We start from the raw sequence: 25,343 nt of genomic DNA, 5'->3' as shown, positions 1-25,343 counted from the left end.
AAAAGAGAGTGAGCACGGCACGAAACAGTGAGCTCTGTGCTAACTCCCTCTGTGACAGCATGTGATGCTTTCAAGGTGAGGCCATGACATATGAGGATTAGAAGGACTAGGGGAGTAAATTACGGTCCAGAGGCTGAAATCCAGCACTGTTACCCAACAGTTCCTCTGTATGAGGCAGTAAGGCCTCTCATGGGCTGCAGGGATCCCTAGCCTTGTGTTTTCTTAGAAAAGCTTTCTGTGCTAGATGATGAAAGAGAGAACAGGAGAAGTAGCTCATATGAAATAAATTCCGTGTCTTACAAGAATCCAGCCTGAGTCCTTTTTATCTCTGTCCTTGGATCCCCGTCTTCCAAGATTTATCATGCTTTTCTCTCTGACCTTATTCCATCACACCACAGGTAATGTATGGAAATTTGTGGTTGGGCTGTATACGCTTTTCACTACCTATACGTCACTCTAATTTAGCTTGCATCAGTCACTTCTGCTAAACTGTCAAAGGATGCCCGTGTTAAACAGGGAAGTCACTGTTTTCCACTGTCAAGTGTCTGAACACAGTGGTCAATTCAGTCACTGGCTCTGGAAAAGGGAGGATTTCTGCTGGTGCTAAGTTCCCCATGGCCACACAGGCAGTTTACACTAGGCAAATCAGAAAGAAGCCCACCAGTAAAGCCTCACCAGGACACATAACATGAGGAGATGAAGGAAGAACACAGAATACTACTTGTATCACATACAATCAAGGCTGAAGTGAAAAAGCTTCAGCTGCCAAAAGCTGTGTCTAGCAAACTCTCTTCCCTCCCAGAATCTCTTCCACTCTTAGGAACTGTACTGTCTGGGGAGCTGCTCCTCCTCCTCCCACCAACTCTGTAGCCTTACATCAGGAAATCTTCACTCTTCATCCTCTTGTCTATTGCTTTGACTAGCTGGGCAGAACAGCTCAGTCTGAAATCCCCACCACTGGTACCACAGCCCAAGAGAACATTCTGATCCCTGGTTAACACCGCACAAGATTTATGTCTACGTAATCAGAACCTAAGTTTAAAAAAAAAGTTAGCACATTATGCCAACCTGTAATACTTCAAACTCTCTACCAACAACTTGCTCCAGCATTAAGTCAACATGAGCAGCCTTTCTGTAATACTCTGTTCACATAAGAACTGCTGTACCTAATTGAGCATTTCTTCCCATTTGAAATAGTTATTTTTGTAGCATTAAGTACCATGTTACTCTGATAAATAAAAGCAATTTTGCTTCTGCAGCAGCGCTCAGCCACGCATCTCAAATAATGTCACAAATATTAAGGCTTAACACACCTGAGGGAAGTGAAGTACTAGGAAGAACACAATAATAGAAATCTAGCCAGCACTTGGGTGGGACACAGTTCTGCTAAACACAACACATGATTCAAGAGTTTAGGCACAGAGAAAGAGTACTGCCTCCTGATGAACACTAGAAGGAAGCTTTGGTAGAAATAACAATCACTGAACTAGAATTCACTAGATAGCACTTTTCTGAACTTACTAACTTAAAAAAGAAATAGCTGCAATATTCTACATCTTATTGAAACAAATACTTAAAAAAAATTTGAAAGATCTCCATCTGAGTCACACCTCCAGAGCATGGCATCCAGTGGAACACTTTGCAGTCGCCATTTCAGGAATGACTCAGAGTCTGCTGCTTAGTATAGCACCAACATCACTTCCTACAACATGCATGTCTTTCCTCCTGAACTCCCACCCAAGCTGGAACTCAGCCTGTGTCTGTTTAGCTCTCGAGATGCACAGTAATCAACGTGCAGTCTGGCAGGACTGCCAGCATACCAGCAATAAAACTGATAAAAAAATAAGTCTCAGTACTTGCTATGGGTTGCCTGTAGCCTAGGCACTGAATAATTACAGCTGATAGCATGTTATACATGTAAGTCAGTTGTAAACATACTTGAGAGACATTTATGTCCTAAAAAGTGTTTTAATAAGAAGCCCTGTGAAGTATATTGGAATCTTCTGCAATCCAGAGGAACACTTACTTCCTCAGGGCTACTTTAGGTGTAAGTGACAGCAGAATCTAGCCTGACATATTTTACAGTATTCTGTTGCAATACAGCAGCATTTTGTGCTTAGATCTTCCTCATACTAGAGGGGCACCCACTATAGTTAATTCACCTGTAGTACTTACCCATGGAAAGGTGGTGGAGGAACAAATCCACAATTTCTCTCCTGCTCCATCCATCAGCACACTTGTATATCCCCCCTCTGAATCAAGAATAAAGGCTCTTGTATTCAAATTGAACTCAAAAGCTTTCTTCAGCCCACACTGCTGTTTGTTACTGGTTGACCATATGGTGCTATTATTCACACTGTTACTCAGGCCTATGTCCAAGGATTCACCTTTGCTTTTCTTCCTCTCTCCACAAGTCAAACCATATCTACATTGCAGCCCAAAACCTCTTTCTTTTCTCTGTGATCTGTTTATCAAAGTTGTTATTTTCTTCCACTGTCTAAACTTGTTGCTCAGTCTTATTTTGCCATTTTGAATGTAGCAACAAGGAGTTGCAATTCTCCTGAATTCAAACAAGCAATTACATGCTTAAAAACACACAAAATGCTTTATTTATGGTGCCACACTGAGCCATAGCCCTCAAGACTTAGAATTCTAACTCCTTCCTCCTCCACTACATGTTACTGAAGGTTGATGTCACTGTGCTTTTCTCTCTATAGGCTTGTTTTATGTTGCCTCCATCCTTCTCTTCCACTACCCACCTAGCCTCCTCCTTGCAGCCACATTATCACATTGCAACTGCACCTCCAGTTCAATGGCTTATCTTGGCAGCCTCTGGCACAGAATCCGCCTTTCGTGAGTTATGTGACAAAGCTGTTACTCATTCCCTTTGCATTCTGATCCTTCACAGAAAACACTTTCACTGCAGTATCTTAAAAAACGGATTTTTTCACTTAATAGGTGGCTAGTATTAAAGGTTGGGGCAATAAAAGGGAAGAATGTAACAACAAACAAAACCACAAATTGTGTCACTGCGGTGTGGAAACCTCACAGACTAGTTGAACTACACAATGTATCACACCCTTCCCTGCTATCTTTACGCTAGTTGGATATAACAGAGCTATTCCCCAAAGATTCAGATTTTTCAAATATACAAAGAAATGGCTATATGCAAAATGGACATTAAAATATTTCCTCACCTTATCCAGGGAGAACGTTTTAGTGACAGCAAAGCCCCATCCAGCTTCAAATGCTCTTCGAATCATTGAAGAACTCGTAGCAGGGGTTGCACTGGCAAGGCCAAAAGGATTTGGAAACTTCAGTCCAGCCATTTCTACACTGATATCCACTAAATCGATAGGAGTATAGAAGAGTGGGAGTTCTGGAACCGTAGAAACTGCAACACCATATAAGGACTGAAAAAAAAAAACCAAAACAAAACAAACCACAAAACCACAGAATTTTTTCTAATCTATTTTTATACAATTTATTATTAATCCTGATAAGGGAATAATTAATATATAACAACCCGAAGTTTATTTTATTTTGTGTTCAGACTTGCAAATCAGCAAAACATGCAAACACTTGCCTATGTAACATCTTCTGCCCAAATAGTATTCATGCTGAAATACCATGCTATGCTGGAAAAACCTGAATGACAGTAACAACAATAATAAAGAAACAGTTATTTTACATCCTGTACTGATAAGCCTGGTTCAGTCCAAAGGTTTGTTCAGCCATTCTGAAGAGTTACCTCTGTTCCCTACAGCAGCCAGTAACAGAAAGACTGAAAAAACCCAGGGTATGCAGACGGACCCTTTCTAGTTTTCTTCTCAGGTACCAATCTATAAAAAGTGTAGGAAATAGTGAAAAATGAGGGAAAGCATCATTTGGAGAAACCATGTGGAGGATTACTCAGCCCTAACTCCATGTATTGTGAACCTCTAAACCATTTTCCCCTACTTTGAAAGGTTTTATATAGCCTACACAGCAGCACATCTATGCAAAACTAATATTGGGTTTATATTTATTTGTATTAGTATGAATATACTTCAAGACTGAAAAAAATTAAGAGTCTTATTTGACATCAAAGTATATCATACATGTTAGGGCTCTGCCACCACGGTCACTTTTGTTTTCATTTGAAAGTGCCTTTTCTCTGAAGAGCCAGTGAGAAGCATTCAACATGTGTGTTGCATCTATTATAAAAATTGTAATGAGAAAAGCTTTTCCCATGTATGGATACTGAACAGCATCCTAATCAGGCTGTGGTGGGTAGAATTTAAATGTTTGCTCACTCAAATGGTTGACTCAATAAAATCACAAAGAAATAAAGCAGGAATTTCCAACACAGAGAAGTCCTACACTGGCTGTGTTCCTAATAAGTCACAGGTAACAGCACAGCAGTTTCTTCTATCTTTAAAAAGATTTTTTTCAGCAGAACAAAAAGAACCAGTACTTGAACTTTGGAGAAGATTTTCTGTAGCAGAGTAAAAACCTCAGCCACTTACAAATTGCTGCCTTTTGGTTTTTTGGATTTTTTTGGATTTTTTTTTTTAAGGAACTTATTTAATCAATTTTTACCTGTGAAAACTGATAAGCACAGATAGGATGAGTCTGTTTTAGTGCCTTTTGTTTCCTAGGCTGGTTTGAAACCTGAGAGTTCAGACCTGTTTGGTTTTGGGATTGTGTGGATTTCCATCACACTGTTCTGATCCCAGATCTTTGAATCTTCAGACAAAGAGAATACATTTTGGGGCCAATTTTTCTGATGGCTTAAAAGCACTGAAAGCAGTGGAATTGTCCTAGCCTGAATTATGCGAACCTGAATGGATCCCTAATGGTGGAAATTTTGAGAAAAGCTAATTTCTAAAGATCCCTAACACTTGGGACCAAACTCACTTCAGTATCACGACCTCTCTCAGCTAGAGGCCAATGCATTTGCACTTTATAAAAAGCCAAACATGCCACATTTTCTCCTTCCTGAGTGTTCACCGCTTCCTCCATGTCATACTCCACAGGGCTATTTTTCTACACCAGGAGAATCTGAGTTCTTCAAAAACCAAACAGCCTGGCATTCTATATCTCAAAACCTTTTGTTGACTGGCAAATAAAAAAAAAAGGTGGGGGGAAATGAAAAAAAGTATTTTCTTTTAATCTTTTTTTACTTTGAGTTTTATTTCATCTTTTTAACTTTTTTTTTTTGTTTTCCTCAACTAATATTTCAACTGCAAAATGTTGTTTGCAATGCCAAACCAGAAAATTCTGGATCACACAATTCAAATTAAAGCATTTTTAGAATGCTACCACTTTTTGTCTCCTACACATCTGAAAGTGGGGAAATCTCCTGAAATCAACACTGATGTACTGAAATCTTAAAAAAAACTCTTTGATTTTCATTACATAAGAATGACGTCAAAAAAAGACTTCAGGAAAAGGATTTGGTCAACTCCACTCTTTGCACACATCTGAGCAATAAACCTAATTTTCTAGTTCAAATTAATTTGCTATTCAGGATTGTTCAAATGTTCTCTTTGAATTTCAGTCTGAGGATTGCTCACACACTATTCATAGCTTGTACAACTGTAAATATTGTTTGCTATAGACAAATAGGCAGACAGTGCTGAATATGAAGTTGAAGTTCCATTGTAGTGTTTCTTTTCTCAAGGACAATTAAATCTCTAAAAGTTGTTTTCATCTAAAATGAATGTTGCTTAAATGTGATTCTTAGTGACCTTTCTGCTGTAAAATAGAAAGAAATCCTATCCAAGACAAAAAAAAAAAAAAATTCCTCCAAAGCAGTGGAAGACTTTTGAAGCACATGGTTGAAAATAACCCACGCCTTGCCTCCTGCATGCCGTCATTCCAACCAGTCTAAAGCCACTTCCCAAACCATATATAAGGGCCCATTTTCCCTGCCTCACTTCCCCCTCCCAAAGAGCAGAACCACAAAGAATTCCACCCACATGCACTCAGCCCCACAAAATGTGCCTAATGGTTTGTTAATGATGAAGTGACCCAAGCACAGGTGGCAGGGGGAGAATTACAAAAGGTTTGAATGGAATAAACCAAGTAGCTAAAAACACACAGGGGAAGGATGTAGCTGATGGTTCAGTACTCAGTGGCAATACATCTTTGGAGATTTATCTCCCTCTTTCCTATCGCTTCCTTTTTTGCTGTATTTTTTTGCTGTTTTTTTCATTTCAGCACAATGCTTATAAAATAAATGTATTTTATAAACCTTGATGCATTGTTTTCTACAAAACAAAGTTTTTGGCAAACAGAAATGTTATATAGCTTCCTGAAAGTGAAATCATCTTTATAATGAAGGATTTCCCTGACACTGCACAAACAAATTGGAAAAGAAAGCCTACAGGCAAGAGTTTATTTATAATAACTCTTCCCTTGATTTTTAGAAGTAGAGGACAAAAAGTGTGGCCCATTCTTCCTCTTAATTTGATGCCAACCAGCTGAGCTAACAATATTGCAGGTACTTGTTGCAATCATGACAATTTTTTGGAGACTGGAACAGGGTGGTGAAAAATCCCCATCATGTTGCAAGCAGTAGGTCTACTTTACCCTAAACAGGATTCGCCTGAAGGCAAAAGCACATGGGCTGCAGTGCAGGGCTGAGAGACAGGAACTCAGCTTTAGACCTGATACAATTTTTAACATTAAGTTTCTTTAGATGGAGAAAATTCTTAACCAGAGTGATATGGTCTAACTGCATTTCCTGGCCTTTAAACAAAGATAGACTGTGAAAGCGAGTAGCTGTATTACTGTTATTTTTCACAGAGAGCCTTCTCCACAAATCCTACTGCCTGGAAGAGTTTTCCTGAATACTTCCATCTTACTCTGGCTTTCTTAAAGTCTGATCCTAAAACGTGTTTTCTCCCTTGCTTCTGCTATCCTCTCTCCAGTTATTCATTATTTAACTTTGTGGTAAACATGCTTATGTTATTTCATACAGTCTCTGAATGGTTGTGGTTGGAAGGGATGCCTGGGGACTATCTTGTCCAACATCCTTGCTCAAAGCAGAGTCAGCTACAGCAGGTTTGCTCAGGGCTCTGTCCACTTTGACAGAGATTTTCTAAGTCCTAGCTTTCTCTTTCTGTAACAGACATATTGCTTATTCAGAGGCAAGCAACTAATTTACCAGGCTTCCTAAACTTGCCTTTAATCCACCTTTTTGCAAATGGTGCTTTATTGCTGCATGCTATTGTTTCATATGTTGTTCTAGCTAAACAAAGAGACATTCATTTTTTTCCTGCAGTTATCCTGAAAAGAAACAGACAACATAACTAATGGCTTCAAATTCAAGCTTCCTGGGAACCTCCCAATTCTGGTATTGATTATGAAATAATGTATATCCATATATGCTCAAGGAATACATGAGAATGGTCAATCTTGATAAAGAATCAACACTATACTTTTCAGATAAAAAGCCCACATATTTTCTGACAGCATAGGTAAAGAAAAAATAGAAAATATACAATAGTAGTTCAAAATAACACTGTGATGTGCTCAAAGTTCATCTTGAATAATGTTTTTAGTGAAGTGCAATTTATATCAGACCTGTATTCTCTAAATGTATCATGTACATTTCAGTCTAGGAGAAGCATAAAAGAAACTTCCACACTGGAAGATTACAGTAAAGAAGAATAGATTTAAATAAAAGAAAACTTACTGTGAACCAGAACAAAAAAGTCACTTTTAAAGAGGCATTTTAGTGAGAAGAAGAAGAAGCTTGACTGTCATATATGGGAAAACAGTCCACGGGTAAATGTATGAATAGAGTAGGAGTGAGGCATTAAGACTGGCACAATCATCCAAGAAGAAAATACTGGAGCATCTTTGCTCTCAAGATAGGCATAGAAAATTAAAAGTTAATCCTGCAATAATTGTGAGTTACCTTGAATATAACTATTATACTGTTAAATCCATTCACTGAACAAAAAGAAATGAATGGTAACTGAGGCACAGAAGAGAACAGCAGCCTATATTGCTTCTGCACAAGATCATAAAGTCACTGTTGGACAAAAGCTAAGGACTACCATCCCCTAACTAAATAAATCACTAAGATTATTTAATTGAAATTTTTACATCATTCATGGAATAACACAAGAAGGTTGAATTGTGAGAAAATGTGAGTAGTGGATAGTTGCATGAATTGGGCTAATTCTGTTTGGATCTCCAAAGACTTGCAAGGAACGGTTCTAGGAAGACTGACTGCATTTCCTAACAGGTTCTACTACAACTATCCTTAGTTAGGCTTTGACCGGTCATGTTTACAGAAACTAACCTGACACAGCTGCAGGCAACAATTTCTGAGATGAACCTATGCCTCATATAGTGGGAGGAATATGTTAAGAGGCAGGAGATATTTAGGCAACTAATGATGGAAAGTTTCCAGCATAAGAGCAGCCAAGAAGCTTCTGTAAATAACTCTCAGTACTGAACATAAGGCATTTCTGCTGAAGAGTCCTTGAGTCTGGATCTCACGCCTGACTTGACCATGTGCCAGAGCTTGCAATGACTGGAGTTTCAGGGCACATATCAGGCCCATCTGTTCGCTTAGCCTTTTGCCTGGAGTAGGTTGGGATACAAGCAGCATGCTGTTCAAACAGTGCATTCTGCAAGTTACTGTCAGGATGGTGGGTTTGAGTTACACTTTGACATGGTCTTGGATTAGCTGAGAAATCCTATGGAATAGTTTTATTTTGATGAAGACTGACTGCATCATTTATAAATCCTGCTGCTGAGATAGTTGGTGATTTTGGAAATGGCTACTTACTCCTTAACTGAAACACAGACAGTATCAATGCATTTATTTAAAATTTAACATGTACTTGATTCAGAGGCTCAGGTCACAGGATGGTTGCCTGCTTTAGAATCTCACAGCAGAGAGAGAATAAGGTGGTATGTAAGGACATTTTTTCACTTGCTTTTGGAAGTTTCCAGAATACAGTTCAGCTGTGAACTGAGTGCATGCACAAGTGCACAAGGCCACGCACACGTGCACACACCTGTCCCTATAAACAGTAGGGTAATGCTATCCTTCTCTAAACAACTTCTTTAAAACCAAACTCTCCTCCAGTCACTAAAATTTCTACCAGGTCCAAACACTGGTGAAGTAAATTGCCAAATTACAGCATTTTGCACCACAGCAACCAGATTTTACAAGGGCTGCACATCCAAATAAATGCCCTTGGGCAACCCATTCATCTAACAGCTGGAAAGGTGACACTTGACATTTGGAAACTTTCCTGTGAAGATTGCTGTAAGGCTTTCCCATTAGCTTCCTGGTGAGACTGTAAGGTTGAATAAGCTGCCTTGAAACCTGCAAAGGGTAACAGAAATGCTCTAATATCACAAGTCTGCTTGATTTAAAATTCTAATTCTCAAGCCATGACTATTCAGATTTTTTCCAAAGTATTAAATACATTCCGGGGGGGGGGGGGGGGGGGAAGCTTTGAGAAGGAAGCAACATGATAAAGGAGGGTTTTATAAGTGATGTCTGTATTTCTAAGAGGTTGAATAAGAAGACAAAAAAGAGGAGACACCCTCTCTCCCCTACCACAGTTACCCAAAATCACTGTGCACTGAGAAACTAAGCAAGCAGGTCAGGGATTAAAGATGTTTCGCACTCAGCATTTTCATAGGGTCTAAGAAGGCAGGACACAAACAGTGCTTTAGAACAAGTGAGAAAAAATATGCACAGATACTAACAACAAGCTTTCAGTTGAAGTATTTTTAGGAAGTGAAATCAGACCCCAACAGCATGAAATTGCACAAACATGCAATCAGAGAGGCTTTGAGCAGATGGATGGGGGAGAAAGACATTGAGCTGTTACAGTCCCAACTTCAGTTGTTCAAATCTCTTTATGTGGGAGAATGAATCATGTATCATGTTTCTTAAAAGTTCCCTGCACTATGAACACACTTCTTGTCAGCTGGTTCTCCAGGCTGTCTCTGTGTCTCAGGAGGTTCCTTTGCAGCTCCTCTACTAGAGGAGTGCTCTTTTACTAGAAAAATCAGGGCAGAGGTGCTCAGTCAGCAACATGAAAGGAGAACCAAAGGGAGACACGTAGTTACCAGGTTTCTCAAGTCTGTATGCCTGACATTTCTGAGGAAAATTCTCCATTGCATTATTTGCCTGTGTGCACTCAGTTTTTGTCAAGCTCTTGTATTCAGTTTATCAGTCTCATCAGAGCAAACTTGGGTTCCAGTGTAGACAACCTGAGAGTTCTGTAAACTGTTAGTAACCTAAAAATGCTTTCCCCAGGTAACACCATTGGCAGTAGTTAATTTTTACTTTATGGACTACTGGAAGATTTTACTTTTTAATACTTTTGGAGCTTAGTTTTCCCAAATACCCAATCAGGGCTTCTGCTCGAAGTGTCTGTTGTGCAGGGAGGCTGACTACCCTTGAGTGTAATTCAGAGCTGGGGCCAAGAAAATGTTGCTTGAATTCTAGTGTTAAGATAATGTAAGAAAAGCTGAGTTCATCTACCCAAACTCTAATATGTGATCCAAGCTGAATGAATCTGTAATGGTCTAATCACCAGATAATCTAGGTATTAGTTTCTCAAAATTTGTATAATTAATCAAAACCACAATGACATTATTTTTAGAAGTATCTAAAAGCAGATAAAAATGGGAAGAGAAAAACACTTTCAAAAAAAGTCACCTGTATGTATCTGTGCATGTACCAGGAAGCTTGTTTTCCATCGTTTACGGATTCCACTGTAGTGTTAGCAACACCACCAACGTCACCCCCTGCAAACACCCAGGGTTCACTCGTTTGCATAGTTTCTGGGTCTACTTCAGGGAGACCCCATCTGTTAAACTTGATAGGTGCCAGGGCCTCTCTGACTGTAATTAAATAAATGACAAATACATTAATAAAAGAAAGAAATAACTGTTGCTAAAATCTCTCAAATATATGCCTATAACAATAACAAAATTTAATGCTGAAAAAGATATCTCTCATAAAAGTCAAAACCATCCTGACAATATTCAAACTCAGAACATCCTGGAAGAAAGGCTCACTTCAAAACCTGTTACACATATTAAGAATAAAACCATAAAATCACAATCAAAATTAAATGCTTACATGAACAAAATACATTTTTGTATCTTTTTCACTACAATTTCTGAATGTTTTTTAAAGCATGCATTAGGAGATCTTAATACTTTTCATGCTATTAGTGAACAGCACATACAGGCAGTTTGCAAGTGAAATATTACTGTCCTTCAAAATAATGTAGACGTGAAAATAAAAAAATGCTTTTATACTGCATGGCATTATATAAATGTAATTAAATACAAATAAATGTTCAGAAAAATATTCCATTAATATTTTTGAATTATTATATTCACAAGGCACTTCAAAGGAGCTTCATTAAGAAACTCATGTTTTCAACAAATATTTTTAGCAAATTTTGATGGCATCTATGAAAATAGGGGGGGCTATATAGCTTTGTCTGCAGTACTGAAGATTCTGCAATAAAATGCAGCTTAAATTTGCAATGTCCCTCAGGGACATACCACTGGCAGATGCAGATTGCCAAGGTCAATTAAACTGATGTAGCTGCATTGTCATAAACGTAAAAGAGAAATCTGCCAGTTGAAGGCGAAGATTTCTCCAATACAAAGGGCAAAGTCAGGGTACTGTCCCAGCACATGTCCCAGTACAGAGCAAGCTTCAAATGCAGCTTTCCTGTGCATCGCAGTGATGGGATTTCCTCCAAGGCTCTGTGTCTCCTTTCATGTCCAAATCATATATTAGGAGTGTATTTCAAAGTGGAGGCTGTGCATAATCAGGAGCAAAATTATTAAACCAGAAGCAAGGCACAATCATTGTCACCTACTTGTCCCACCTATGCTCTCCTCCTCACCCTTGCCATTTACAAACATATCAAGAGGACTCAAATTCAAAAAACGTTTTTGCAACTTGTTCAGAAGCCTGAGTCACAGAAGACAGTTTTAAGCTGCAAGACTGTAGCAGATTTTCTACCAGAAGTATTTAATCTATCTGCAAGACCTATTGCTTGCACAATCTCTTCCACCTGGCATATACATGTGCCTTAACAAAAAAAGTATTCGGGTAGCAACAAACTCAAAAACTTAAGAAATTATTTCCTATAAAAATATCTAAATTACTGCAAGATCACATGAAACACAACCTTTAGAGTGAGACATTTTTGTCTGGAAAATGAGGGGTTTGGTTTGGTTGGGTTTGGGCTTTCTCTGTTTGTGTGGGTTTTTTTAAAGGACAGAGTTGGCTGATAGCAGTTTTATTAAAAATCCTTCAGAAATCAATACATTAACTTTCTCTTTGTGCCTCAGACTGTCTGTACTTCAAGAAAGCTTTTGATCATCTTACATTTGTCATATATAGGATAACTTATTACATGCAGTTGTACTGTCTCAGCATGTGGTCTAGACAACCCTCACAACTTAAATATGTACAGGCTTGTAAGGACATGTTTGGAAAAAAACAGAGGAAAAGCTTGGTACTGCAGGATTTGGTAGTGGGGATTTAATAGATGACTTATGTCTCTCTCAGACAGGACTGAACCACAGTAAAGGTGTCTGAGGACAACATGCTGTCGAAAAGGTAGTTTTTCAGACAAAATGATGTAAAACTGGAAGTTCTGACTACTTATTTCATCTTGTGGAAAAATAGGGTATTACCTCTGTTATCCTGGATCTATTACATTTCTCAAATCTCTCTGAATTACTTTGTTCTAAAATAGCTGTCTGGACATAATTATACCAAAAGCTTTTTGAATGTGAAGAATGCCCAACATATGTTCACCTGAAACAGCTCTCTCTCCAGGCCTGGGGATTTGTCTGTCTGATCAGTATTTTTAAAATTGAGATAGAACATTTCCCTGGTGGCAAGGTTGACATGGCATCCAACTGCTATTTCTTTCTGTCTTTCTCATAATCTCCAAGATTTAGGTTATATTAAAAAAAAGGGCATGGTTCAACAGCATTTTATATAAGAGTTCCTAACATCCTCACAATTTGGATCTGATACCTGGTGCAACTGAGAGGCTGAAGGGGCCACCGCCTAGACCACCTGCACAAAGAAGGGGAGAACTTTGGTCTTCACAAAGGGAAGTCCCTTCTCTGTCCCTGCAAGGGTGAGACAGAGTCCAAGAGCCAAACATGAGCTTGAACTATTGGTTCTCTGAATTGGTGTTTGACAATGAACAACAAGCAAACCAGATATTTAATGTTTGGTGCACAATTTGCGACAGAGGTAAAGAGTATCTTTTAAAACCTTCACCCTCACAGTTTCAGTCCTCAAAGTTTAAAACTAACACAGCTTTTCTCTTGAAAATTTAAGCTACAATCCTGTGTTTGTGTTGCCTTCTCCTCCACAGTCTAGTGAGACATTATATATCATTTGAAAAGATCCTTCTGGATGAAAGACAACATACAATTTAATTATTCTACTGCTATCAAGTAATACTAACACAAATAACACCAAACAAAAGAACAGTGCTGAATATATTTTCCAAATTTGCTATATTCACAGAGCAAACAAACACAAATGGAAACACAGCAGCAAATTATAGCATTTACAAAAGCAATATTAAAATATAAGTGAATACAGAAAAAATATTTTAATTAACAAAACAAATCAAATGGAAAAGATTCCTCAAATAAAGCTTTAAAAGTGAGTCTCTGTGTGACTGCCATGACTAATTATGCATCCATGTAATGTGTGTTCAATTTGGGCTTATTTAAATAGCAGAAATGCTCATTAGCTGCAGTATATCTGTGAAGCTTCAATAAACAGTTTAATGGTTTTTATGTTTAACCAATTTCGTAAGTTCCTATAATTTTAGCTTTAGTAGCTCATTAATGTTACTTTTGATATCCATCTTACAGAATTCCTTTAAAGTGAATAGTAGCATTACTTCTGAAAAATACAAATATACTGTAACTTTCTGATTCTAAAATGTATAATTACAGCTGTCACATGCACTAACAGACTAACTGCTGACACTGCCCAGTCTAAATGCCCAGCAAATAAAGAAAGGCATAATCATGCTTCCAACATTCCCTACCCCACTAGTGTACTGAACAGGATTAAAAAGTGGTTTGACTCGACCAAGCTGAGTCCAGCTACGCTTGGAAAGGGTCATCCTGCAAGCTGCTACTGACTTTGTTTTCTGTCACCAGCAAGCAAAAGTGTCGGATGTCTATCAGAGTTTTTGCCCTAAGTAAAAAGGGCTTTAGAAATCATCATGAAGCCACTTCTGGATATTGGAAATGGGTAATCATTTCAGCATGTGTGTACCAGTTTGGCCAAATTTAGAAATATATCCTCTGAGAGAAGGCAGGTCACCACCCCTCCCCCACCAGGTTTGGGAAAAAATAAATTTTCCTCAAAGGAAAGTGAAAGAGATAAAAACTATTTATTTAACAAACACACAGGAAAAGGATAATAATGCTAAATAATAAAATCTCTCACTGAGGAGAAAAAACCTGGGAAAGTGTTAAGAGTCCTCCCTTTGCTCTCCTCGGAGCTGGGACTTGGCCCAGGGCCAGGCCCTCTGTGCTTGGTGGAAAGTCCTCCCGATGTGCTCTGATATTGAAGCAGTCCAGTAGAAAAGGGAGAAAATCCGAAATTCCATGGAAGGAAAAAGTTCAACTCTCAGTCTCTCTCCGGAGAAAAAGAAACTGAACTACTGGCCAAAACCGGGCAACCGCAAGCCAGGTGCCTCCTCCCTCCCCTGCTGCAGCTGGAAAGAAAAGTCCCTATCTCTGTGTGACCTTGAACAAGCTGCAAACTGCTTTGAAAAATTTTTGCTCAGTTTTTCCTTCCCCCTCTCAGGCTCGGTTTAAAGGCATAAAAAGGCTTAAAAATTAATTCCTGGGCATAGGGCAGCGATATGGGATACACATCATAAAGTCACCCCAAGACATTCCACCCCTTATCCCATATCATTGGCTCAGTGCCCAAACTAATATATTCTAACTCTACACACACACCAATACATACATATATATATATATACACAGCTATGTATGAACAGTGACACTCAGCAAGCAGTGGTACACAGGCATTCCACATTACAGGTGGTTTTCACCCAACAATCAGATCTCCCTGCGGTACACAACGTGTTATTCCATCTTTCTGCATTACCCACCACGTGCAACCCAGTCTCTGAGCAAAGACAACCCCACGGATGGGTTTGTCTGTACTCAAAGTGGAATTAACCCAAACAGTCTTTCCTAACAGACCTCTGACCTGCACTACTGGGACCTTATCTCCATCTACTGTATGCAGGGATTCAGATTGGGCCGGACCAGCTCTATTGGTGGAACCTCAGGTGTTAACTAACCAGGTGGCCTTTGCCAGATGCTGCTCCCAATTTTTGGAAGTTCCCTGTCATAGGTTAGCAAGCTAAGTCTCGGAAGTGATGTTCTTCTTACAGCTTCCTCTATGACCTGATAGAACCTATCAGCTGGCCAGTTTGAATATGGACATTTCTTTAAGCCACTTAAAATTGTGACCGCCTCTGTGATGCACACTTAAGAATAGAAACCCCGAGGCAGAGGCTCTCTCTTGTTTCCGATGCTGGGACAGGTGGCTGCGGGCCCCGTGTGGGGGCCAGTGGGCCTGGCCCAGGCCCTGCTCGGGCCAGGCCAGGCCGGGCCACCGCCATCCTGAAGCCGATGGGCCCTGTTCCACCCACAGAACCCCCCACACAGCGCTGCTGTGGGAAGCCAGAGTGGCTCATCTCCCCCCCCTCTCCACTGCGATAAGCCACATTCCAGGTGCAAGGCCTAGGTGAGATTAACCCTGTTATTGCTGTGAAGAGCTGAAAACCTGAGGGAAGAGAAAGAGGAGATGCTTAAAGCTGAAATTCTGTTGTGAAGCTATGATATATCAGAGTATCCCATTGTAATTTCATGAAGATCTGGGGGGTGGAGTGTTCAACTCGTGAGCAAAAGCACCTGCGCTGAGATAGGCAGATGCTGACACAGATGTAATTTCATGAGAAGTTTGGACAGGGAGAGATGGAAGCGATGAGGACTTTTGCTCCAAATGGGAAAGGAGAAAACCTCAGTTCCTAGAGATGCTCCCAGAGACAGTCCTAGAGATGAAGATGAGTAAGACCCTTTGCTCCCAGGGAAGGAGAAGGGCCTCTGTTCTTAGAGATGAAATGCTCCCAGAGATGGGTGAAGAGAACTTTTGTTTCTGAATGGCTCAACCTTAAAATTGTACCCCAAAAACCTTCAAGAGTGGACCCTCGAAAGCAGTTGTGGGAAAAGCTGCAAGTTGGGGGAAGGGACTCACATGCGAGCAGAGACTCCTCTTCCTAAATGGACTGAACAAAGTTATTTGGAAGTGGGCGGCTGTCTCGTTGTGATAATGTTTTCATAGCATGGGCAAGAGAGACTCCTCTTCCTAAATGGACTGAACAAGGTTATTATGGAAGTGGTAAACAGACTGAACATCTTAAGGGTTGTCTTTTTACATTGTCAGTGGGAGAAGGGAGGAAGGTGGGGGAAAGAGTTCTGAAGGTGTGGTATGATTTTTTTTCTTCTTTTAGGTCTGTTAATAAACTTCTTTATATTCTTTCAAGGTTGGTACCTGCTTTGTGTTTCTCCTAATTCTTATCTCACAGAAGGTAAACAGTAATGAGTATTTTGGACCACACCACTACACTAAATTGGTGTTTCCGCCTGGTTACAAACTGAACCCGCTACATTCCCCCACCTAGTGCCTTCAAAGTGGTTTTCAACAATCCATTGCACCGTTCCACTTTGCCTGCAGCTGGTGCATGGTAAGGGATGTGGTACACCCACTCAATGCCGTGTTCTCTAGCGCAGGTGTTTATAAGGCCATTCTTGAAATGAGTCCCATTGTCAGATTCACTTCTCTCAGGGGTACCATTGTCTCCAAAGGACTTGCTTTTCAAGACTCAAGATGGTGTTCCAGGCAGGAGCAGGAGGCACAGGGTAGGTTTCTGGCCATCCAATGGTGGCTTCTACCATTGTGAGCGCATAGCGCTTGCCTTGGCAGGTTTGAGGCAGTGTGATGTAATCAATCTGCCAGGCCTCCCCATACTTGTATTTCGACCACTGCCTACCATACCACAGGGGCTTCACCCGCTTGGCCTGCTTGATTGCAGCGCATGTCTCACAGTCATGGATCACCTGGGAGATACTGTCCATGGTCAGATCCACCCCTCGATGTCGTGTGCCCACTTATAGGTGGCATCTCTGCCTTGATGACCTGAGGCATCATGGGCCCATCGAGCTAAGAACAACTCTCCTTTATGTTTCCAATCTAAGTCTTATCTGTGACACTTCTATCTTTGCAGCCTGATCTACCTGTTTGTTGTTTTGGTGTTCCTCATTAACCCTACTCTTGGGGACATGGGCATCTACATGGCGGATTTTCACAACTAGCTTTCTTACTCCGGCAGTGATGTCTTTCCACTCCTCAGCAGCCCAGACTGGTTTTCCCCTACGCTGCCAATTAGCTTTTTTCCACTTTTCTAGCCATCCCTACAGAGCATTGGCTACCATCCATGAATCAGTGTAGAGGTATAGCTTTGGCCACTTCTCTCTTTCAGCAGTGTCCAGGGCTAGTTGAACAGCTTTGAGTTCAGCAAGTTGGCTTGATCCACCTTCTCCTTCAGTAGTTTCTGCAACCCGTCGTGTGGAAACCATATGGCTGCTTTCCACTTTCGTTTCATCCCTACGATGCGACAAGAACCGTTGGTGAAAAGAGCGTAGCGTGTGTCTTCTGATGGCAGTTGGTTGTATGGTGAAGTTTCTTCAGCACGTGTTACTTGTTCTTGTTCCTCTTCATCAGTGAGACCAAAGTTTTCACCTTCAGGCCAATTTGTGATTATTTCCAAAATCCCAGGGTGATTCAGTTTCCCGATACAGGTGCGCTGTGTGATGAGAGCAATCCATTTGCTCCATGTGGCATTGGTGGCATGGTGGGTAGAGGGAACCTTTGCTTTGAACATTCATCCCAGCACTGGTAGTCGGGGTGCCAGGAGGAGTTGTGCTTCAGTGCTGATTACCTCTGAGGCGGCTTGGATTCCTTCATAGGCTGCCAAGATTTCCTTCTCTGTTGGGGTGTAGTTGGCTTCAGACCCTCTGTAGCTTCGGCTCCAGAATCCCAGTGGTCGACCTTGAGTCTCACCAGACACCTTCTGCCAGAGGCTCCAGGACAGACCATGGCTCCCGGCTGCAGAGTAGAGCATATTCTTCACTTTCGGGTCCTGTCCTGACTGGGCCAAGGGCTACTGTATGAGCGATTTCCCGCTTGATCTGGGCAGAGGCTTGCTGCTGTTCAGGGCCGCAGTGGAAATTGTTCTTCTTGCGGGTAACCAGGTAAAGAGGACTCAACAATCTGTCTATACTCAGGAGTATGCATTCTCCAAAAGCCTATGGCACCTAGGAAAGCTTGTGTCTCCTTCTTGTTGGTTGGTGGAGACATTGCTGTGATCTTATTGACGACCTCGGTGGGAATCTGACTTCGTCCATCTTGCCACTTTACTCCCAGGAACTGGATCTCTTGAGCAGGTCCCTTGACTTTGCTCTTCTTGATGGCAAAACCGGCTTCCAGGAGAATTTGGATGATTTTCTCTCCTTTCTCAAATACTTCTGTTTCGTTGTTCCCCCACACAATGATATCATCAATGTACTGCAGATGTTCTGGAGCCTCACCCTCTTCCAGTGCAGTCTGGATTAGTCCATGACAAATGGTGGGACTGTGCTTCCACCCCGGGGCAGTCGGTTCCAGGTGTACTGCACACCCCTCCAGGTGAAGGCAAACTGAGGCCTGCACTCTGCTGCCAGAGGAATGGAGAAAAATGCATTAGCAATGTCAATAGTGGCGTATCACTCCACTGCTTTTGACTCCAGCTCGTACTGGAGCTCCAACATGTCTGACACAGCAGCGCTCAACGGTGGAGTAACTTCATTCAAGGCACGATAGTCCACAGTCAATCTCCATTCCCCATCAGACTTGCGCACAGGCCAAATGGGGCTGTTGAAGGGTGAGTGGGTCTTGGTGATCACCCCTTGGCTCTCCAACTCACGGATCATCTTGTGGATGGGAATCACAGCATCTCAAGTTGTCCGGTACGGTCGGCGATGCACTGTTCAGGTGGCAATTGGCACTCTTTGTTCTTCCACCTTCAGAAGGCCTACTGCAGATAGGTTCTCTGATAGTCCAGGCAAAGTGTTCAATTGCTTAATGCCCTCTATCTCCACAGCAGCTATTCCAAAAGCCCACTTGAGTCCCTTTGGGTCTCTGAAATACCCGTTTCGGAGGAAGTCTATGCCCAAAATGCACAGGGCCTCTGGGCCAGTCACAATGAGATGTTTCTTCCACTCATTTCTGGTCAGGTTCACCTCCTCTTCCACCAAGGTCAAATCTTGTGATCCACCTCTTGCACCAGCAATAGAAACAGATTCTACGCCCACATGCTGCGATGGAATTATTGTACACTGCGCACCAGCGTCAACCAAGGCATCATATTTTTGTGGTTCTGATGTACCAGGCTAACGAATCCACACAGTCCAAAAAACACGGTTCTCCCTGGCCTCTACCTGGCTAGAGGCAGGGCCCCTCTATGCCTAGTTATCCTTCTTTCCCCGGGCTTGCATCTTAGAGGTTCCTTCATGGGAATCGGACATGTCATCGTCTTTTCCATCATTTCCGGCAGTTTGGCTACAGGCAACTGGAGCTACTTCCTTTTTGGTAGAAATTCCTTTCTGAGACTTGCGCTCCTTCAATTCACACACTCGTGCTGCCAAAGCAGAAGTAGATTGTCCACCCCACTTCCTCATGTTTTCCCCACTGTCACACAGGAAATCCCACAGCTCACTTCGTGGGATGTACTTTCTCTCTTGGGAACATCTGCATTTGGTATCGGAATCTCTGATCTGTACCACTGAGATTTGGAGATTTGGAGAAGGCCCTCTTAGATCTCCTTCTTAATATCCTGGAGACTCTTCTCCATTTTATCTTCTATTTTCTGCACACGTGTTTCCACAGCTGCAATTTTTGCATGTGTTGGGCCATGCACAGAGTCTGCATATACTCGGAGCTTCACTGCCATATCCTGCACGGCCTCATTCGCACCGTAGTTCAGTTTCATTATTGCTAAAGCAGAAGCGTATTTTTGTGGCCCAAGTCGTATGAGTTTTCGCCACACGAATGGATTAACTCTGACCCGGTCTGGACTCCTCAATCCTGGGTCATCTGTGAAGACAATCTCTACCACCCCTAGTTCTGTCAGGCTCTGGATCCTTGTTCTATGGTCTTCCACTGGGTTTGCTGCATGTAGAGATCATCTCCACACATATATCTTTCAATCAGGCCTGTCAAAACCCATCTCCAGCAACTGTCAGAGTCAGCCCCCCCCTTATCATAGCTTGGTCAATAACTGGATCATGTGAAAGGGATCCCAAATGCCTCACTTCAGCGCCATCCAGCATTACACCATCACCTGCAGCATCCCAAATACGGACCATCCAACTTATTATGGATTCATCAGACCTTCGGGTGTGGTCCTTTCTTAGGCTGTGAAGGTCCTTTATGGACATGCACTCAGTAATGGTCTCTGTGCCTGAGTCAGATGGTGGTTTTGAGGTTCCTTCCCCTGCATCTTTTGAGGTTCCTTCCCCTGCATTATCCTTATCTTTCACTGGGCGATCAGTTTGGTTGTGTATTTTCCTTGTGACAGGAGCCACTGTCAATGGCTTAGACTCTCCATCTGGTTTGGGCTTGCTGTCTGGTATGGCTGCAGTCTGAGTGACTGGGGTATCTGCAGGCTTTGCTGATTTATCTTCCTGTCTCTCTACCATTACATGCTGCAGTGTGCGACAGGCATATGCCAAAGCCCAACATACTGCAAGGAGCTTGTTCTCATTAGAATTGTCATTGTATTTCTCTTTCAGATATTTCACCACCTCAGCTGGTTTCTGAACTTGTCCAGGGGGGAAAGTGTGAAAGACAGTGTGGAACTGCTGCACCCGAACTCCTTCAATAAATCTATTTGTGGAGAAAAATCCAATTCCAAATCACTCAGCAGGAAAACTCCTACCTATTTCAATACGAATCTTTTGAATGTATATAAATTTCAGTTTTACATAAAATTTTTTTTACAAATCTGGTGACTTAAAGCCTGCTGGTGTGAGGCAGATGCTGTGCTACCAGGGAGATGCCAGGGCATTCCCAGCTGGGGTATCACAGCCTCTCTTCCTCCCCTTTACTCTCATTAGATAGTCAAGGCTTCAGTGCTCTGCAGTCAAAGCTACCCAGTGGTCTGAGCAGGCTGTACAAAGAAACTCAACATTCCTTCCAAGTTCTGGAACTCCTGGTTTCTGTGCCATTTGAAGTTCTATATTTGTTCAAAGGAAAACTAAAATCTTTTTCACTTATGAGGTCAGAGCTCTGCAAACCTCTTTTCCTTTGTTCCCTAGAAAATGCTTCTCAAACTGTAGAAATAAAAATTAAGTATGAGTGGGTTAAAGAATAAAATTGTAAACAACTTGGGAAAAGTTATCTTTACTGTATGTTGAACTATTCTAGGGGAGCAGTAAGCTGCTGCAGTTTCCAAGCAAGATGACAGTTGTACTAAAAGCAAAAGCAAAATATCTGAAAGTTGTGACTGATTCCTGGAATTAAGAAATAAAGTTTTGCTCTTCAGTCACGATGCAAGAGCTAGCTACTACCAACATTTTCATAAATCATATTTTGGTTCACAAATAACTTACTATTTCTGGGGTTTTTTTACAAAGGCGGTACTTGGAGTTTTCTTGGATATTTTTGCATTTCTCTTTTTTACCTCTCCAGGAAAATAAAATAGACATTATCATGCTAAGATTCAGTGTTCTGGTTACATGGGAATTCTTCCTCTTTACTGCTGCCTGATAAACAGAGCATCAAACTAAACTTAGGTTGCCAGTTCCCTATTCTAGCTTAGTCCCTTGTTCTGCACTGAATTTTGCAGTGCATTTTGAGCACTGTTTTCCATACCTTCTCCACGGTTCTCCTTGGAAATTCATGAAAATAAATCAGAACAAGGGCATTTGTTCCAAAATTTTGCAGTCCATTATTTATTTACCACATTATTGATTTACCACATGAGGTTCTAGAAAACCTTCCAAAACCCCTAAACACAGGGTTTTAAAAACAACACCAAAAAAATTTTCCAAAATTCTCAGTCAATCAATGCCACTATCACAGTAGTTAATGAATGTCTCAAAAAAATCGTTCCCTTTGCTAATCAGAAGGAAATAGATTAGAAAAGGGTTATTCAAAGTTCAGACTTTAAAACCAAGTGGATTGGTGTTAAGTAGGATGTAGAGGCTGAAAACAGTGTGAGGGAGTACACAGAACTGCAATTGTGTATGTTGAGTTGCAATTTGGAATGGTGACAGAAGGTATTTCAGTAATTCACTAATACATTTTAGGCCTCAAAAATAACAAACCGCAAAAAAGCAGGAACCGGAGGAAAAGTACAAAATTCCTCTCATAGCGCTTTAATTTTGTGGGTCAGTTATGATGGCTTGAAGGCTCTGGTAAGCTTTGCAGTTAAAATAAAGCAGCTTGTACTTGCAAAAAAATTTTTTTCAAGAAGCAAAACATTTTTCTTATTCCATCTGCAGTAGCTGGATTTAAACAATTTGTTGGGCTGTTCTACTGGTTTTAATAAAATGGTAACCTTCTTAAAACAGTCTAGAAGGCACCTCCCCTGTTTCGTCTATAAGCAACTTCAGGAGCATAAAATGAACCTAGGAGTCAGTTTTTTTAAGTAAGTGATGCATTTATATGATTACCAATGGGAGGATGAATAACCACTAGAACTGTTGCTTAAAAACACAATCAACATTTTATTTTAAAGAAATAAAAAAGACTAAATACCTATTGTGAATGCATGGAATCTCATTTGCAGATTTAATAGTTACCATGCAAGAATAGGAAACATCTTGTTGAAGATAATAGACTAGATAAAACTTTCTAACCTTTGAGCTATTTCTGCTGTCACCCACACACTTATGGCTCCTCATAAAACTTTCAAACACGAGCATCAAAGCTGCCCTGAACACTTTGTTGAACTGGGGCTGTCTAATTTTAATCGCTTTGGTTTTGACAGTATTTTCTTTATTCTTGTATCAGTAGAACCAGCATTCATAGGACATAACCTGCTGTCTTAGCCCATACCAATACTGCATCTGCAGTTCCCCGAGGTGCCTTATGAATTAGGTCAATTAATAGAGCTCTTTGTATGAGCAGCAATTAACATGTTTATTCAACCTGCACCTGAGTCACCCAGTCACAGAATAATTGAGACTAGAAGGGCCCTCTGGAGGTCGCCTAGTCCATTCCATTCAAAGTTAGATCAAGATCCAAGTCAAATCAGTTTGCTCATGGCATTGTCCAGATTTGAATACCTCCAATATTTTCATCTCCATCTTTTGATGGGGAATACCTGAATATTTTCATCTCTTGAATACAGAAGTGTGCTTCATTTAGAAAAAACAATGAACCATGCAAACAAAAATCCACAACAAAGCACTAAGAAGATAAGACGTTTTGGTGCTGTGTTTTTTTCCTTTTTCATTTCTTTTTGTTACATACACTGAGGTAGTCTGGAGTTTTGGTTGTAATCCAGCTCAATGGTGAAAAGCAAATTTGACTTCCATTAAGATAGCTTAAAAAAAAAAAAAAAGACTTAAAAGCAACTGAAATGGTATGCTCAAAATAAGCACTTTATGCACTCAAGTCTTAGTTTCTTTTCACTTTCACAACATCCAAAACAAATGACTTGCATTTTTCCTTTTTGATTGCTTTTCTAACAGCAGTTTCACCCAATATACAGCGTGAAACTGAGGTGTTTTGCTCACCCCCAAAGTAAATGACTCTCTTCTCTCATGATCAGCTCACTGCATGACTTTGTTCCCCTCCCATTTTATGTTCCTATTTAAAAACCTCTCAACAATTAATTTAGACTGTGAATGCACCCTAGGAAATACAAGACTGGCACAGTATTAAGGCTAAGCAACACAGTAAGTTCAGTCTTTTAACTGAGGTAATTTTTAATGTGGGAGAAAACAGAATCACTCCTGTATCATAGGGTCTATGAATCACAACAAAATACACTGATTGCATAGGTTAATATTGATTTACCACATGAGGGGCTAGAAAACCTTCCAAAACCCTTAAACACAGGGTTTTAAAAACAACACCAAAATAATTTTCCAAAATTCTCAGTCAATCAATGCCGCACTATCACAGCAGTTAACGAATCTCTTAAATCTTAAATTATCTTCTCCTTGGTTCCTGGAAATTAGACTGAGCCCTGAAGTATGACCCACACAAATGCCGGAGTCTTTCCACAGCAATACAGCTCCAAGAGGAATGGGAGTCTGTTCTCTCAAAGAGACACAGCCTGCACCTCCTGTGCCCTGCAGAGCAGGAGGCAGTGGCAGGGCAGGAGGCAGCCCTGAGTAATCAGCACTGTACGTAGCTGGGTGCAGTTGCTATCTAGAAACAGCCTAGGATGCAAGAAACTATCCCAAAGCAATAGTAGCACACACAAGATAATGTTCCTCAAAATACCAGGTTGATCCTTGTTTTTACTGTAAGAGAGGGTTTAGACTCTTCTCATGGTTGCATGATGGTTTACCATTCTATACAACTGGATGTTGAGCAGGGAGTGCTGAGTACATCATTCAGGTTTAGAGCCTGCTTAGATCACTTTAGATTTACCTTTTTCCTTGACTGCAAAGATTCACAAAAGCACATTATGCTAAGAAATTTTGAATACCAAATTTTCTGGTCTTGTGCAATGTGACGCACTTGCCAAGTCCTCTGTCAGAGCATTTATACCCAATGGACCATGACAACATGTCATAGGTTAATTGGCTGGCATGACCATGCCCTGGAGAGGCAGGCACATTGATCACTAAGGCTTTCAGAACCTGCTAACCTACATGACCGTCTCCAAGCTGAAGACCTATTCATTTTATCAATGTGTCTTCTGCTGAGTCAGTGTTTTTAACTTTTGAGGCACATTCAGTGTATTTGCCTGAACTCTAAGTCTAACCTAGTGTTAGAAGAGAACACTCTATAAATCTTGCTCAGTTCCCATGTTCTTAGCTGTATTGCATGTTCATCTCTCTGCTAAATGCAGACAATTCGTCCAATCTCTGAAATGTCATCAATGTGCCAATTTCTGTATCTTTAATACAGAATTAAGTATTTGCTAATTTTTAAGACTAAACCTTGTAAAGTGCAACTAAGAAATATTGTGCAAGAAAAAAGTCTCTCATATATG

General features: G+C 40.8%; 1 protein-coding gene across 8 annotated transcripts in view; it reads right to left on the bottom strand.

The window, feature by feature from the left end:
• The window catches only part of DPYD (dihydropyrimidine dehydrogenase), a 366,543-nt gene that overhangs the window by 161,730 nt on the left and 179,470 nt on the right, over positions 1-25,343 (bottom strand). For all 8 annotated transcript variants that reach the window (XM_069022646.1, XM_069022644.1, XM_069022647.1 and 5 more), the window contains 2 exons: positions 10,688-10,872; positions 3,198-3,413 (listed from right to left, as the gene is read on the bottom strand). In XM_069022646.1, coding sequence (XP_068878747.1) covers positions 3,198-3,413; positions 10,688-10,872 — 401 coding nt within the window. The remainder of the gene's footprint in view (positions 1-3,197; positions 3,414-10,687; positions 10,873-25,343) is intronic.

The sequence above is a fragment of the Aphelocoma coerulescens genome, chromosome 8 (assembly GCF_041296385.1).
Source record: "Aphelocoma coerulescens isolate FSJ_1873_10779 chromosome 8, UR_Acoe_1.0, whole genome shotgun sequence".
NCBI lineage: Eukaryota > Metazoa > Chordata > Aves > Passeriformes > Corvidae > Aphelocoma > Aphelocoma coerulescens.
This window is presented reverse-complemented; position numbering and strand designations above follow the sequence as displayed.